A 16,249-nucleotide genomic window follows, 5' to 3' on the forward strand; every position below is an offset into this window, starting at 1 on the left:
TGTAATCACATAGTACACAGTTACACAGTATTGCAGTAATGTAATCTGTTATTGTATTAAATTCAGTAATTGCATTACAGATACATTTATATCATTTATGTCATTTATTTGAAATGCATTTCAACGGCTGTACAGTCATGGGCACTCTGAGCGGAGAGAAAGGAAAAAATTTGTGTTCAAGACAGAAACAACTGCTGACCCCAGTCCAGCAGCCAGACCCTAAACTTCAAAAGGACACAAAAGCAGTGACGAGCAGTCAGGCTTGCAGAACTGTGGCCTCCATTTCTACCTGTTTCTAAAATATTACATGTTTATAACATATGATATTTCTGTTCATACCTAAAGCTTGTGACAGCAAATGTGTCAGCTTTTTTCTTTTTCAATTCAAATGTTTTGTCCTGTAGACATTACTGTGTACTTTATGATGTGTTTTTTTGCCCTACATTTAGCCTAAAGTATATTTTTTATGTATAAAGTCTTACTGGGTGATCTCTTTTCTTGCCTGTGTAAATTCTTTGTTTTATGTGTATATGTGTTGATGCTAAGCTTAGTTTAAGAGATGTTAATCTCAGCAGACGTTTTGTTTGAAATGAAGGCGTAATAGATAAATAAAAAACAATGTGAAATAGGTCCGTGAAGGTTCTCAGTCAGCCAGGTCTGTGTAGTCTAGATGCTTTTCTTTCCAAACTCCTTAGATTACAATGTGAAATAGGTGTAAAAACAATAGCAGTGAGACTCAAAGAGAAGGACTAACATGGATTGGGAAATGTACTCCTGATGTGAGAACTGCATCTGAAATCTGAACCTCCTTGCTTTGCTTTGATAATTATGACCACTTTTAGGTGAGTATTGTTCCCTACAGTTGAAATAGATCTAAACACCAAAACAGAGCATATAGCAAGCAGATCTCTGATGTGTGTGCTCAGCAATAAACAACACTAAATATTTTAACCCTCAAGGAGCTTGTAAAACATAGTGTGAGAGTGAAGTTAACCTCTCCTTTCTTCAAACTATTGAGGCACTTTTGAGTTTCTAAATGAGACCTGTATTTACAATGGTAATGTGAATTTAATTTATATAGCACATTTCATTCCAAGTAAACTCAATGTGCTTAACATATAAGATTAAATCATTAAAAAAATCTATGTAGGTCTACTATGCCTTAAGGCAACGAAACAACAAAGCAAGACCACCAAAAAAATCTTGCTTAACAAGGTTTTATATGTAAGATTTTAAACACAAGGCTGTGTGTTATGTAACAATATAGTGGAATTTAGGGTATAAAGTCACTTCCTCTGTGTGTGTTGTTGTGCATTTGATCCCCTCACAGCTTTAATAAATACCTGAAACATTCATTAATATGATTTTTACACCCAACACTTAGACATTTAGTCCATTTTAAACCAAAATCTTAAATCAATAGGATGAAGTTAAAGATCTCATTGGACATAAGACAAATGGACTGTTAATATGACCACACTCTAAATACTTTCAGAAATCACTGAAAGTTTTTTAAGCCATCATGTTTACAAACAGAAAGATTGACGTTCATTCAAACGCTACCAAAAATATAGTCTCCATGGTAGTGGAAGGAAGGAAAGTTTCAGGCCTGCTTTAATGAGCAGACCTTTGCTCCTCCCCCAGCACGCAGGATGGGTTTCTGGAAATTTTTCACTAAATAAAAACTATGTCCTCAAGTAAACAGTGTTAAAACCTGTTTACTTCTTAGTTATAATTTGCTAGAACAACATGTGATGTTGATGTCCAATTCTGGTGAAAATAAACCAGAATGAAGGACTTGTCACGCCTTCGCTGGCAGATCCGTGGAGTGGAGAGAGCGTGGACCCAATTGCAGACAGTGACGACAGACTGAAACTCAGAGTGTATTTTTATTGGCAAAAAGAACAGAATACAAAAAAAGCAGAAAGCAACAAACTTTTTTTCTGTCCTTCGACAGAGCCACCATCGAGTGTGTAATAATCTATTGCATCTAGCTGCACGGTGGCTCAGAGGAAAGCACTCCAAAGGGGTCATTAACACCGCTCAAAGGATCACTGGCTGCCCTCTCCCCACACTGGAAGATCTTCATAATACCCGCTGTATTAAAAAAGCTCAGAACATAATAAAAGATACCCCACACTCCCTGTTTGAACTGTTGCCCTCGGGCACACAGTACAGAGCAATCAGTGTAATGACAAATGGACTCAAACACAGCTTTTACCCAACTGCAATAACATGTCTGAATGCTGCTTCTGAAAAAATCACACCACTTTTATAATGATCTATGCACTGCCTGAAGCATGTGTGGGAATGTATGTGAATGTTTGCTCATACTATTTTTTTTTTAGCACTTTAAGTATTTTTTTCATTGATTTTATTCAATTTTGTTGTTTTTTTATATTTTTATATTTCTATGGATGATGCACTGATCAGAGACCACGTTTAATTTTGTTGTACCTGCGACAATGATAATAAATAAAGGGTGGGCCATTTATATGGATACACCGTAATAACATGGGAATGGTTGGTGATATTAAAGTCCTCCTCAAGGGTTGCATTGACAATCCAACACAATGGGCAGCACATTGAACACATTTTATGAGTGGTCAGAAACTTGTAAATAACTCATGAAAGAATAAAGTTACGTTGAAACCAAGCACACCATTGTTTTTCTTGTGACATTACCAATAAGTTTGATGTGTCACATGGTCCTCTTCCTATTGAAAAAACAAAGTTGTATCCAAGATGGCCGACTTCTAAATGGCCACCATGGTCACCACCCATCTTGAGGAGTTTGCCCCCTCACATATACTACTGTGTTTGCAGATACACCATACTGCCAAAAGTATTTGCTGGTCTGTCTTCCCACTCATATGAACGTGAGTGACATCCTATTCTTGATAAATATGGTTTAATATTAATTTAACTCCCCTGGGAAGGCTTGCCATATTGTTTAGGAATGTGTTTAGGGGAATTTTTGAGCATTCTTGCCTTCTTTCCACTGGATTTACGGGGGAAAGCCCAACTCCTGAGAATCACCCCCACATCATAATCTCCCCTCCACCAAACTTTAGATTTGGCACAATGAGAAAGGGAGAGACTGATCGTTAAGACACAGAGCAAAGAACGAATGCATTTCAGCGGTCTTGTAGATCATCACCTTCACAACCAGAGAACTAAACTGGTGCCTGATTTTAATCTCTGAAAAGAAAAAAGGCATGGCCCGAATGAGCTGATATTTTATATTTTTATTTAGCTATCCTAAACTCTTCTGCAAAAAAAATAAGGCCATTTGGCAGGCCTAGTGTCAAAACCTGTTTTTTTCATGGTTGGCTGTGTGGCAGGCAGGAAAAAGGACCCAAAATGCAGGACTCTCAGAGACAGGACTTAAACTGAAAACGCAGCTTTATTGCTGGAAAAACTCCTCAAAATAAGACTCACAAGAACAGAACAAAAACTCTGAACAGAGGTGCTGGAATACTGGACCACAACAAACACACAGCATGGAGAAAGTACAACACGACAGAGAGCACAGGAAAACACAGGGCTTATATACACAGGGAAGTAATCAGGGAATGAGAAACAGGAGGGAGACACAGCTGGGAGAAATTAGGTTAACAAGACAAGGGAGAAGTAAAACTGAACACACTGACATGAGACATGAACTTTCAAAGTAAAACAGGAAACCAGAAACAATTCACAAAGATGCGGACTGAGAAACATGGACTTTACACAGAGGGACACACGAGCAGAGAAGACTAAGCACAGAACTAAACCTATACTAAACATGAGGGCAAGAGAACAAAGCCTAAATCAGAATAATTATAATAAATGTCAAGAGATTTATTCTAAAAGACACTTCTTCAGCTGAGAGTCTAAGAGTGAAGACACACACACGCTGCAGATTTTTCTTGCAAGGGTGGTCGCAGAGCGCTCACACGAGAGTGGGGGCCCTGTGATCAGCGCTCTGTTCTTGCACTTGTCTTTATTTAGACACAAGAAAAATAAAAACATTTGTTCAGTGGAATGTTGATACGTGAGCGTGTGTGTGTGTGTGTGTGTGTGTGTGTGCGTGTGTGTGTGTGTGTGTGTGTGTGTGTGTGTGTGTGTGTGTGTGTGTGTGAGGTCAGAATTGGGGAAGATTCAGATAGAAAAATCAGAACACGTTTTATAAAGGACAATCAGTTCTAAGCAAGGAAAAGGTCATCATGCAGTATTCTATCACATGTAAACTTATATCACTAAAAGCTTATACTGGCTACTTAGTACAATTTTCCATTGACAATAATCAACACAGGATAGCTAAGGAATCAGAACATAAATATAATGAACATAATCTAGAAAAACACCAAAATAAAAGAAACCGAAAAAGCTGGGTCAAAATTACCCAGAACAGTGACAGTTTTCTTCTTAGTTATAATTTACTTGAACACTGACTGACTGTTCCTAAACAATTCTGGTAAAAAATAAACCAGAATCACGCATCTAGTGTCAACAGCATGCAATGCCATTGACCCCTCAAAACTTTATTTTTCTTACTTATGATTAACTAGAGTGATATTTGTTGCCAGTGTGCACTCATTGCTCCACAATCTCTTCATACCTGCTGTCATAGAGCTGTTAACATAAACATAATATCACTGCAGGCTACAGTATGTTCTTTTGGATTTCGAAAGAGGGGAATCTCTAGGACAATTGGAAAATCGTGTCCTCAATTGATACTTAAGTACATTTTTTTTTTTTTTTAGTAAACAATTCCAAACAAATTCGCAGAAACCTATCCTGGGGGAGGAGAAAAGGTCTGCTCATTATAGCAGACCTGAAACTTTCCTTCAGATGAATCTGTGCTGGTTAACTGAATCAGTCATGGAGCTGCTGCTGCCGATACTTCTTGGCTTTCTTGCTTGTCTGGTCGGAGGGCTGTACCTTCTCGGAGTGTTCAGACAGCGGCGACCAGGAGAACCCCCCCTCGATAAAGGGCTCATTCCTTGGTTGGGTCATGTCTTAGAGTTTCGCAGGAACACCTTGAAGTTCCTAGAGAGAATGGAGAAGAAGCACGGTGATATATTTACAGTACAGCTGGGAGGGTTTTATATTACATTTGTCCAGGACCCTTTTTCATTTGGGGGATTCATTAAGGAGAGTCGGGACAAACTGGACGCTCGAAAGGTTGCTCTGCATCTGGCGCACAGAGTGTTTGGATATAAAGCTGTTGAAGGGTGGCACGGTATTCTCCGCATTACCAGCAACAAGCACCTGAAGGGGGAAAGTCTGCAAGAACTGACCCAGTCTTTTATGAGTAATTTGCAGAACATGATGTTGCACAACATTGGATCAGCTGCAGAGGACAGGACCTGGAAAGAAGATGGACTGTTCAGGTACAGCTACAATGTTGTTTTCAGAGCTGGATATTTGGCCTTGTTTGGCAATGTGCCACCCAAGTCAGAACAAAGTGAGGAGAAAGCCAAAGAGAAAGACAGAGCTGAATCAGAAGCTTTGTTTCAGGAGTTTCGTAAATATGACCAGCTCTTCCCCAGACTGGCGTATGGGGTCCTCCCACCGATGGAAAAGTTGGCTGCAGAGAGGTTGAAGGCATACTTCTGGGATGTTCTGTCAATACTGAAAATGAAAACCAAGGACAATATCAGTGGCTGGGTGTGGGACATACAGCAGGGTAAAGAGGAGATGGGCATCGATATGTCAATGATAAACAGATACATGTTTGTGCTTCTTTGGGCCTCTCAGAGCAACACAGGGCCTTCTTCATTCTGGCTGCTGCTCTTCCTCATGAAACACCCAGAAGCCATGAAAGCAGTGAAGGAAGAAGTGGATAAAGTTCTGAAAGAATCTGGACAGGAGGTCCGGCCTGGTGGTCCTTTGGTCTACCTGACCCGTGAAATGCTGTTGAAAACACCGATCCTGGACAGTGCTGTCGAAGAGAACCTCCGACTCACTGCTGCACCCCTCCTCACCAGGGCAGTGATAAAGGACATGACCTTCAAGATGGCTGATGGGCAAGAATATTTACTTCGCAAGGGTGACAGAATTGCAATCTTTCCTTTCAGTTCTGTCCACCATGATCCAGAGATCCATCCTGAGCCGCATTCATTCAAATATGACCACTTCCTGAATCCAGACGGGACCAGGAAAACTGATTTTTACAAAGCAGGAAAGAAGGTAAAATATTACACCATGCCCTGGGGATCTGGGGTCTCCATGTGCCCTGGCCGTTTCTTTGCCACCAATGAGCTGAAACAGTTTGTTTTCCTCATGTTGGTCTATTTTGAACTTGAGCTGATAAATCCTGATGAGAAGATTCCTGAAACTGACCTCAGTCGATACGGATTTGGAACGATGCAACCTGTCAGAGATGTCCAGTTCAGATACAGACTCAGATATTAAGCCAATCAGATAAAAACAAAAGTCTTATCTTTAAACACCTTTTTTTGTATAATTCTTTGGATGATACATGGAGACTTATAAAATGAAGCATGGGAACACATGTATTGCAGATTTTCTGTTACATTTTCCATATCCAAATTAAGTAGAATTTTTCTGAAAATCAGTGCCAGCCGTCCATCTCCTTCTATTTATCCAGTCCAGGATTGCAGTGGAATTGGAGCCTTTTCCAGCTGTTATAGGGCAAGAGGCTGGATACACAATGGAGAGAAAACAGATTTGTTTTTTTGTTGTTAAAATTTCAGATTTTTGAATTTTTTTTTGATTCTGCTTCTGCACACTTTGTTACTCTGTGAACAAGTCTTTAATTGGAATAAGTCTACATGTGTATTGCATTTGTACTGGTCTCATTACATATGTATATCTGTGCATTTAGTCTGGTTTGTTGAGGTTAGCAAAGAGTTTCATATGGAGTTCTCTTGTTTTCTTTGATTTGATTTGTTATATTTGTTATTTCTAGGGCTTTGTATCTTCTTCAGTTTTACCCATTGCCATGCAGAACTGCACACATCTGCAAGCCACATGGTCTGTTTTGTCATTTGCATTATCTATAACTGAACTGACTCCTCCCAGGTGCCAGCTTCTTTATTTTGATAGTGCAGCAGTCAAAAGTATATAGAAAAGAGGGGAGTGATAACAGGGAAAGACACACAGCAAAGGGCCAACATTGAGCTGTATAGAATATGGTCACCTGCTCAGCCAGTGGGGTTTAATCTCGGAATTCAAAACAATAAAGTCATGACCCAAACCTTTTTTATCTCTTGTGCAGAAAATTACCCGAGTCGAACTTGTTTTCTTAATAGAATGAACTAGAACAACAGCTGATGTCAATGTCCAACCCACTTGTCCTCATTTTCCTGATACCTGCCGTCTGAGTTGTATGTTTTGAGAGAGGGGAGACAACCCCCCCACCCCCCACCCCCACCCCGCAAATTGCATACATATGCAATTACAAGGAGAGCATCACAAAACAAGTTAAAAAGGGTCACATATAACCAGGCTGAACAACAACAACCCAAATTCATCAAGAATCTAATATGGAATCGCGTCATACTGTATCACTGTCATCAGGTGGGGTCAATGCAAAGCAAACATAGCCTATGTTTCACCTGATGGGGTAAAATGTTGCTGTCGATCTGTGACTGTAGACATTAAAAAGTCCATAGGAAAGATGGTAGCTGATTAAACAAGTGCACACACGCATGCGCATACAGTGACATTTTATACCTTCTCCAGAACACTGTATATACTATGGCCAAAAGTTTCGATCATGATGCTGATCCAGAATTCTTCCCTTTTTATATAAAAATAAAGTAATACAAATTTTTAAAAAAAGCAATAAATATAAAATAATGTATTTATGATGATTCAATTTGTACAATATTTAAACCGTAGAGATACAATAATTTTTCTGCTGAAGAATCATCATTTTGTTATATTTGAAATATAAATCTAATATAATCTGTATTTTCTTTAAAATACTGTGTGTGTGTGTGTGTGTGTGTGTGTGTGTGTGTGTGTGTGTGTGTGTGTGTGTGTGTGTGTGTGTGTGTGTGTGTTTGAATATCGTAATTATAATAAGAGCTACAAACCTCTGACACCCTTACCCAGTTAGCTAGCGGCTAATGACTACCACTACTTCTGTAGTTAATAAAAGGACAGGTAATGTTTTGTTGCTCTGTCGCTCAGTGCACATACAACAATGCTCATTTGTTTCAATTCATCAGTTGCCACAAGAGAACTTAACCACGTGTACATAACAAACGAATACTCCTGTGGGCTGTAGACTATAGTCAGTGTTGGGAAGGTTACTTTTAAAATGTATTACACGACAGATTATAGAATACATGCCCCAAAATGTATTCTATAATGTATTCTGAATACTTTGGATTACTTAATATATTATCATGCTGTTTACAACTACGTGAATGTACTATTGCTGTGATTTATTACTGTCACTGAAGGTCCGCGGCTCCGAACGTAGTAAAGGGACCTCTGGCTAATATGGTAATTCTGTGTCGGGCTCGTAGCCGAAAAATAGTTTTACTTTGTTGTCTGGGTCAACTTTGCTTGCGAGAGACAGAGAGAGGCGTTGAAAGGCTGCTCCAACAGAACTTATTGTTTTTGGAGGAAAACACGAACACGGTGTACAGTCGAGTCTTAATAGCTTACTTACAACTGGGCTCCTCAGGCACTCTTCTTGGCTGCAGTGGTTATTATTATATTTACATGCTTCCAGCTCCCGTTTTTGCTTGATGACAGCTTTTACTTTTACTTTTTCTCCCTCCCTCGCTCACAGACACATAACGTGTATGGCAGTCCATTCTCCCTGCAGCACGGACTACACTGCCTATGATGCTACATTCTTTAGAGCTATACCTGTAGCATTCTGCCTGTTAGCTTAGCACAACAACAACAAAAAGGCGCTCTCTCACCCAGGAAACACGCAGAGAGAGAGCGTCACCCTGTAACCATGGCAACCGTAACGCTGCCGCCTGGAACAACAGAACATAGCTGTCGAACAAAACCCAAACAGTCCTGACCCGCGACAATATGAAACAGGGAAGTACCGCCGTGTAATCCATTTATTTCAACAAAGTAACTGTATTCTAAATACCACATTTTTAAACGGTAACTGTAACAGAATACAGTTACTCATATTTTGTATTTACACACACATTAAAAAAAAGGCTCAAGAAAAGGGCACCCATCAGGAAAGGGGCAGATGCTCAAGCCCCTGCCGGCCCCTCTGCACATGTCTGGTAGATAGTCGAGACAGTCTGCTGAAGTTCAAAAATGATTGACTGGCTTTGCATGTTTTTACATATTTGATAAAGATTTCATTTCACTTTCTTTTGCAGTGATGAATCTGTGTTATTAAAAATGTCTCAACTGTTTTCATTAGTGGTGAGATTGAACTTTCCTGATGAGAGCACCAAAGGGATCAAGAAAACACGTGAAAGCTAAAAATCGATATGGTGCAACATCGGGTCAAGGTCACGGAGTTCAGGGGGAATTGCACTGTCGGAGTGTTTTTGTTGGTTTTGCTAAATGAACTTTACAAAAGATGGTTCACAGCATCAGTCATAGACCAAAGAACACTAAAGGCAAAGGCAAACAAAAACATGTCTGGCTTACTCCAATTAGACACAGAAACTGTCATGTTTTGGCCTAAAAGAGCAGCACTGAGCTGAACCACAGAAGACAAACTCCTTGTTTTTTTTTCTCCCCACGCTGTCCTAGAGATTATCTATGTGTGCGTGTTTTATGGTTGTAAAAAAAATCTGACCCTGATTTGCATTTGAAATCAGACTTGCCTTGTGTGAATGACCTTGAAATAATTTCTGTTCATGATTAATTTGTGTTTGAATGTCAAAATCCTTCTTATTATAACCTTGTAAGTTATTAATCAGGCAAATGCATTTATTCTTACTATTTATCTGCAACTTCAGCAAAATTCACAAAAGCATTTTTGTAACTGAGGTTTCATCACTAAAGTGGTGAGCCAGCCATTCTGTGAATGGAATTTTTTAACCTGTAAAGCATGAACAATAAAATAACTGCCAAAAGTTTCTAATTTTATTTTTATTTTTAAACTGGAGTATGTATTTAAACTCCTGACATTCATTTTAAAATAAATTAAATATAAAATCACGTATATTAGTTTTCATTTGTATCATTCTTCTAAGATTCTGTGTTTTTGTACAATTTATTGTTTATTTTAAAAACATTGGGAATGTGGGAATCTGCTGCCATCTATTGGATTTTGTTGTAGGGAACAAGTAAAAGAATCTATGTCACTGAGTTGACTGAAGTCAGCCTATAACTTTGTTTTTGTTTGTTTTGGTTTTTTGAGTTTTAAAAGAGGCTCACATAAAACTCCAAAATCTGACATTTACAAAAAAAATTTATTTTGGAAAAAACAAAAAGCAAAAACTTGTAATGTACATAGAAAATTGAACTAAAAATTGAAACTGACTACGATATACATGAATCGTCTCAATTTCTAAGTGCACATGTCACATCAATTACAGAAAAAAAGGGAACATTCACAATAATAATTAATAACCAATAATCATAATTGTTGTTATCTTAAACAATGCCCATCAATATCATTTCTAACTGGATTTAATCTGATTGCTGATCTGCAAATTACTTAAAGAAGAAGAGTTATGATCAGAATGTGTTCAATATACATATACATGTCTAGAATATCAGTGCATTTGCATATTGAATTGTTACAGTTGACCAACACGTCAAAAACTTTAGATTTAAATCTGCTTCCATAGTTTGGAAGTGCTCATCAAACCATCTTGATCCAAAGAAAAAGAAAATCACAGTTTTATTTTCATCTGACTGTCTTAATATCTGAGTCTGAATCTGAACTGGACATCTCTGACAGGTTGCATCGTTCCAAATCCGTATCGACTGAGGTCAATTTCAGGTATCTTCACATCCGGATTCATCAGCTCAAGTTCAAAATAGACCAACATGAGGAAAACAAACTGTTTCAGCTCATTGGTGGCAAAGAAACGGCCAGGGCACATGGAGACCCCAGATCCCCAGGGCATGGTGTAATATTTTACCTTCTTTCCTGCTTTGTAAAAATCAGTTTTCCTGGTCCCGTCTGGATTCAGGAAGCGGTCATATTTGAATGAGTGCGGCTCAGGATGGATCTCTGGATCATGGTGGACAGAACTGAAAGGAAAGATTGCAATTCTGTCACCCTTGCGAAGTAAATATTCTCGCCCATCAGCCATCTTGAAGGTCATGTCCTTTATCACTGCCCTGGTGAGGAGGGGTGCAGCAGTGAGTCGGAGGGTCTCTTCGACAGCACTGTCCAGGATCGGTGTTTTCAACAGCATTTCACGGGTCAGGTTGACCATAGGACCACCAGGCCGGACCTCCTGTCCAGATTCTTTCAGAACTTTATCCACTTCTTCCTTCACTGCTTTCATGGCTTCTGGGTGTTTCATGAGGAAGAGCAGCAGCCAGAATGAAGAAGGCCCTGTGTTGCCCTGAGAGGCCCAAAGAAGCACAAACATGTATCTGTTTACCATTGACATATCGATGCCCATCTCCTCTTTACCCTGCTGTATGTCCCACACCCAGCCACTGATATTGTCCTTTGTTTTCATTTTCAGTATTGACAGAACATCCCAGAAGTATGCCTTCAACCTCTCTGCAGCCAACTTTTCCATCGGTGGGAGGACCCCATACGCCAGTCTGGGGAAGAGCTGGTCATATTTACGAAACTCCTGAAACAAAGCTTCTGATTCAGCTCTGTCTTTCTCTTTGGCTTTCTCCTCACTTTGTTCTGACTTGGGTGGCACATTGCCAAACAAGGCCAAATATCCAGCTCTGAAAACAACATTGTAGCTGTACCTGAACAGTCCATCTTCTTTCCAGGTCCTGTCCTCTGCAGCTGATCCAATGTTGTGCAACATCATGTTCTGCAAATTACTCATAAAAGATTGGGTCAGTTCTTGCAGACCTTCCCCCTTCAGATGCTTGTTGCTGGAATTGTGGAGAAGAATGTGCTCCCCTTCAACAGCTTTGTATCCAAACACTCTGTGCACCAGGTGCACTGAAAACTTTCGAAAGTCCAGTTTGTCCCGACTCTCCTTAACGAACCCCCCAAATGAAAAAGGGTCCTGGACAAATGTAATATAAAACCCTCCCAGCTGTACTGTAAATATATCACCGTGCTTCTTCTCCATTCTCTCTAGGAACTTCAAGGTGTTCCTGCGAAACTCTAAGACATGACCCAACCAAGGAATGAGCCCTTTATCGAGGGGGGGTTCTCCTGGTCGCTGCTGTCTGAACACTCCGAGAAGGTACAGCCCTCCGACCAGACAAGCAAGAAAGCCAAGAAGTATCGGCAGCAGCAGCTCCATGACTGATTCAGTTAACCAGCACAGATTCATCTGAAGGAAAGTTTCAGGTCTGCTATAATGAGCAGACCTTTGCTCCTCCCCTCTGACAAGCCCAACGGGTTTCAGCTTTCCTGGAACTGATAACTAAATAGTCCTGGGGAAAAAAAGCAAAGGTCTCCTGAATACAAGCAACAATTCACATCGGAGGTCGAGGCCAGCTGATTTTCATTACAGACTGAATGTTTCATAGCACCAAACAAAGAAAGAAAAGAAAAACTGCAGATTTCTCAAGGCAAGCAAAACAAACCAATACTCAGAAACTGTTTTGTCCAAAAAGGAAACTATTGAGCTGAAACATGTAGGAAGGACGCTGTGAGATTATTCTGTTATCATATGTTATCTTATATCTGTAGTTAAAGTAGTTGAATTATGTTAACTGCTGTAGGTCATATAATATCCTTTAGTCTAGATTGTGTGCTGTGTATGTAGCTTATTTTCCATTATATTTTTGGGTTAAAAGAATGTGACCATTTTTGGATTTGTTAGACAGGTGTGCATTACCCTGTACCCTTGATCTGCTGTGAATGTGTTACACTGTTTCTTGACATTTCATACTGCTGAATCATGAAGAGAATGTTGTGTGCAGAGGACCTTGTGCCGATAATAGAAGAGACAGACCACATTCCATACCCCCACCTTTACAGAGAGCAGAAAGACAGGGAGCCGAGGTCATAACTTAGGCGCTGTAACAGAGAAAGAATGTGAATGTTTAGGCTTTTACGACTAGGTGGGGGCCACTAGAGGCTATAAGAAGCTGAGTAACCCGTCACCATTTTGAGATTTGCTGTGACCCTCTTCATGCATGTCTCCCCATCATGATGGCTTATGCTCATAAGTGTTGAATTGTATGGAAATAAAAGAATTGTTGATTGAGCATTTATACACCGAGTATTGTCCTTCCTTAAGCCCAAAGATTAAAAGAATTGGGAGATTTCAACAACGCGTTTTACAGATTTTCCTGGAGATTATACATGTTCTAGTTTCATGGTTGCGATAACTAGAAAGAAAAAAGAAAAAAAAAAGATCACTTCGGCCTGCATTTGAAAGCTCGCATGCATTGTGGGACTGACCCTGAAACCCATTACCGATCATAAATGATTAGAGATTTGTCTTTGAACGTTAAACTCTATTAATTTAATTGCACGCTGATCTACTGAATTCAGTGGGAATGTTGCGCCATCTAGTGGACTTTTGTTTTAATGGCGAACAACAAAAAGAATCAGCATAATTGAATGCTTAACTGTTTTTCAGCTTGCCATTTATTTTATTTTATTTTTATTTTTTATTTTTTTAAAAAGAAAACAGCACAGGTGTTAATCTAAACATCAACACAAGTGACAATGTGGCTTAGCAGCAGGGTATGCTGCTATATCAACTGTATAATGTAGCATATATGAACTGTATGTGAACTACATTAATTGTCTGCCATTAAACACAACTGTGCACATTTCTGTGTTACACTGTTTAACCGAAATAAATTTTATTAAAATAATCAAAAGAATAGAATATTATAGGGATGCTTAGCCTAATATGTGCAAATTTATGTGTACTTTGATAGTTTGCATATCACAAAGATATAAAAGTGATATAAGTGAATGATATCAGTTTCCCAGAGGTGCAGATAGTTACAGATTAAATCTCAGCCACCGTCCCCAAATGGCTGAGGATAGCCTTAACAACACAAAACCTTTAAGTCTGGCAACCATCTGTTTTTTAAGGTCAATATAGAATCCTGATAGCTCAGCAGGGCAGTTTCTCAATACCAGATGAAAATCGGTTGAATGTATGTAAATTCCAATTCTTACATATGGTGAATTTTGGATGGAAATTTTAAATTCATTCATTAATCCTGGGGATGGCCATTGATAAAGCCCTTTTCAGAAGAAATTCCCAATTCGCTAAACTCTCAAAATTTGCAAAAAAAAAGAAAAGAAAAGAAAGAATTAATACTGAGCTTCCCTTGCAGTTTTCCACTTCATTATTAGGAAATATCGATTTTCAGCTGAGACACCCTGATGAATGCATATTTGGTGCTCTGATATGTGTGTAAAAAAGCACTCATGTGATATTGGTTGCAAAGGAGGAATAGTTGATATACTGGCCACAGGAAGTTAAATATGGGGCTGCCAAGCAGAAAGAAAAGAAATAGACCACAGAGAGATTCATGGATGTAGTGATAAAGGACATGGAGAGGGTTGGTGTGACAGAAGAGGGTAAGATCAAGGCAGATGATCCACGGTGGCCAACCCCAAAGAGATCACTAAAAGAAAAAGAAGAAGAAGAGAATTCTAAAAGTAGTTAGAGGTTTGTACCTTTGGGATTTCAAATCCATAAATAGGTCTTCCTCTGCACTATGCCATAAACTTAGTTTTGCCTAGCTTGTTTCCTACTTCCCTGCTGCTCTTATGTTCTGGACTGTCTCATCTTTGCAGGGCCTGAAGCTTGGGTTTTGTCTGCTCTATGGATCAGATATGTAGCCTCCGTGCTGCTCACCAGGCTACCCATTTCTAACCACTGGGAGGATTTCTTGATGTCACCCACTTCAGCTATTGAGTCTCACAGAGGTGGAGATATTCATTCGTTACAGGATCTGATAAGAAACCCTTAAGTTAAATTTTGCACAGGGTCCCCTTGTGGTTAAGAACGGCCTTAGCAACACGAGAAATTTAGTTCTGGCATTTGTCTCATTTATTAGAGCTAATATAAACAATTATGTCACCCACTTCCACTACGTCCCAGTGATATATCCCAGAGACTTGGTTTTCCACTATATTTTTTTATTCCTTCCCATCATCATCTGTCATCCCTCTGATGAACTCCTTATTTCATCCCCCATTGTGGATCCCACCCTTGCTAAACCTTACCCTATCTCTTTTTTATTGCAACAATGTATAGTCTTAGGGTGCTGGACTTTGCATTATGTCTTCATATCTGTTTTATCTATGTCCTCCTGTGGCTGGTAGGCCATATATGTAAGGCTGACTAAGCTCACTTCAGGAGATGTTTGTATCTAGCTGACATCTTCAGTATCTCCATCGTGATTTTCACTGACTTGTGGTCTAGGAACTTGTAGCCATCTACTGTAGGAAGGCTTTCTGACAATCACCAGAGTTACTATATCTTTAGGACATCCTGATATCCTTGCAGTAGATCCTGGTGAGGTCGATTTGTGATTTGATGTCTTGTTTCCTCTTTGTGTAAAGCTTGGTGTCTGCTTCTAAATCTGTATCTGTATCGAGTCTTTGCAATGAGCTGGATCACGGGGTTCAGGTCTGTGCTAAACAGCATCAGTGACTTGTCCTGGTCACTGATAAGAGTTATAGTATAATAGTATATTAGTCATTAGTTCTTAAAATAAATCTTTTTTGAAATCATGAGAATCTTATGGGTTGTATAGCACAAAGGACTTCAGAGGGTATTAGACTAAAGCTCTAAAAGGAAATGGGAATGAATATGAACCATGTTTATTTAATTGTGCTGTCATAAGGTTGTCTGGAAGGCCGATTGCTGCTCTCCCACTTTTGTATCTCTACTTTAATCTCCTGTGTACACTCTGTTCTGGCATATAATTGGTGGTAACTGGACCATAATTGCATGAAGGAAATACCACAGGCTCATTAGGACTTGAAAGATTCTTTTGATGTTCATTCTCAAGAAAGCTGAACACAGCGCAGAAGCTTTTGGAGAGGCACGGCCAACTACTATTGTTAAGAAACAAACAATTTATTCCTCTGCTTCAGATAACGGGCTTGTTTGGGGTGTAATTTACAAAAAGTAAAGTGCAGTGAAATCTTTTACATCAGGAATATAGGCAACTATTTTTTGATACAACAACAAACCAATCATAGTATATA

At 39.3% G+C, this 16,249-nt stretch overlaps 2 protein-coding genes across 2 annotated transcripts; one reads left to right on the plus strand and one right to left on the minus strand.

Annotated features, from left to right (window-relative positions):
- Nucleotides 1-3,394: 3,394 nt before the first annotated feature.
- On the plus strand, nucleotides 3,395-7,328 carry LOC308413082 (7-alpha-hydroxycholest-4-en-3-one 12-alpha-hydroxylase-like). The gene has a single exon (XM_080907874.1). It carries the CDS (start codon nucleotides 4,837-4,839, stop codon nucleotides 6,400-6,402), a length of 1,566 nt encoding a protein of 521 aa, XP_080764000.1. The 5' UTR covers nucleotides 3,395-4,836; the 3' UTR covers nucleotides 6,403-7,328.
- A 3,020-nt stretch (nucleotides 7,329-10,348) lies between these two features.
- LOC308383808 (5-beta-cholestane-3-alpha,7-alpha-diol 12-alpha-hydroxylase-like) lies at nucleotides 10,349-12,424 on the minus strand. Its single transcript, XM_080861939.1, has one exon. The coding sequence runs from the start codon at nucleotides 12,384-12,386 to the stop codon at nucleotides 10,821-10,823; it is 1,566 nt and encodes a 521-aa protein (XP_080718065.1). The 5' UTR covers nucleotides 12,387-12,424; the 3' UTR covers nucleotides 10,349-10,820.
- Between the last annotated feature and the right edge of the window lie 3,825 nt (nucleotides 12,425-16,249).

This window comes from Rhamphochromis sp. 'chilingali' (assembly GCF_963969265.1).
Source record: "Rhamphochromis sp. 'chilingali' genome assembly, chromosome: 16".
NCBI lineage: Eukaryota > Metazoa > Chordata > Actinopteri > Cichliformes > Cichlidae > Rhamphochromis > Rhamphochromis sp. 'chilingali'.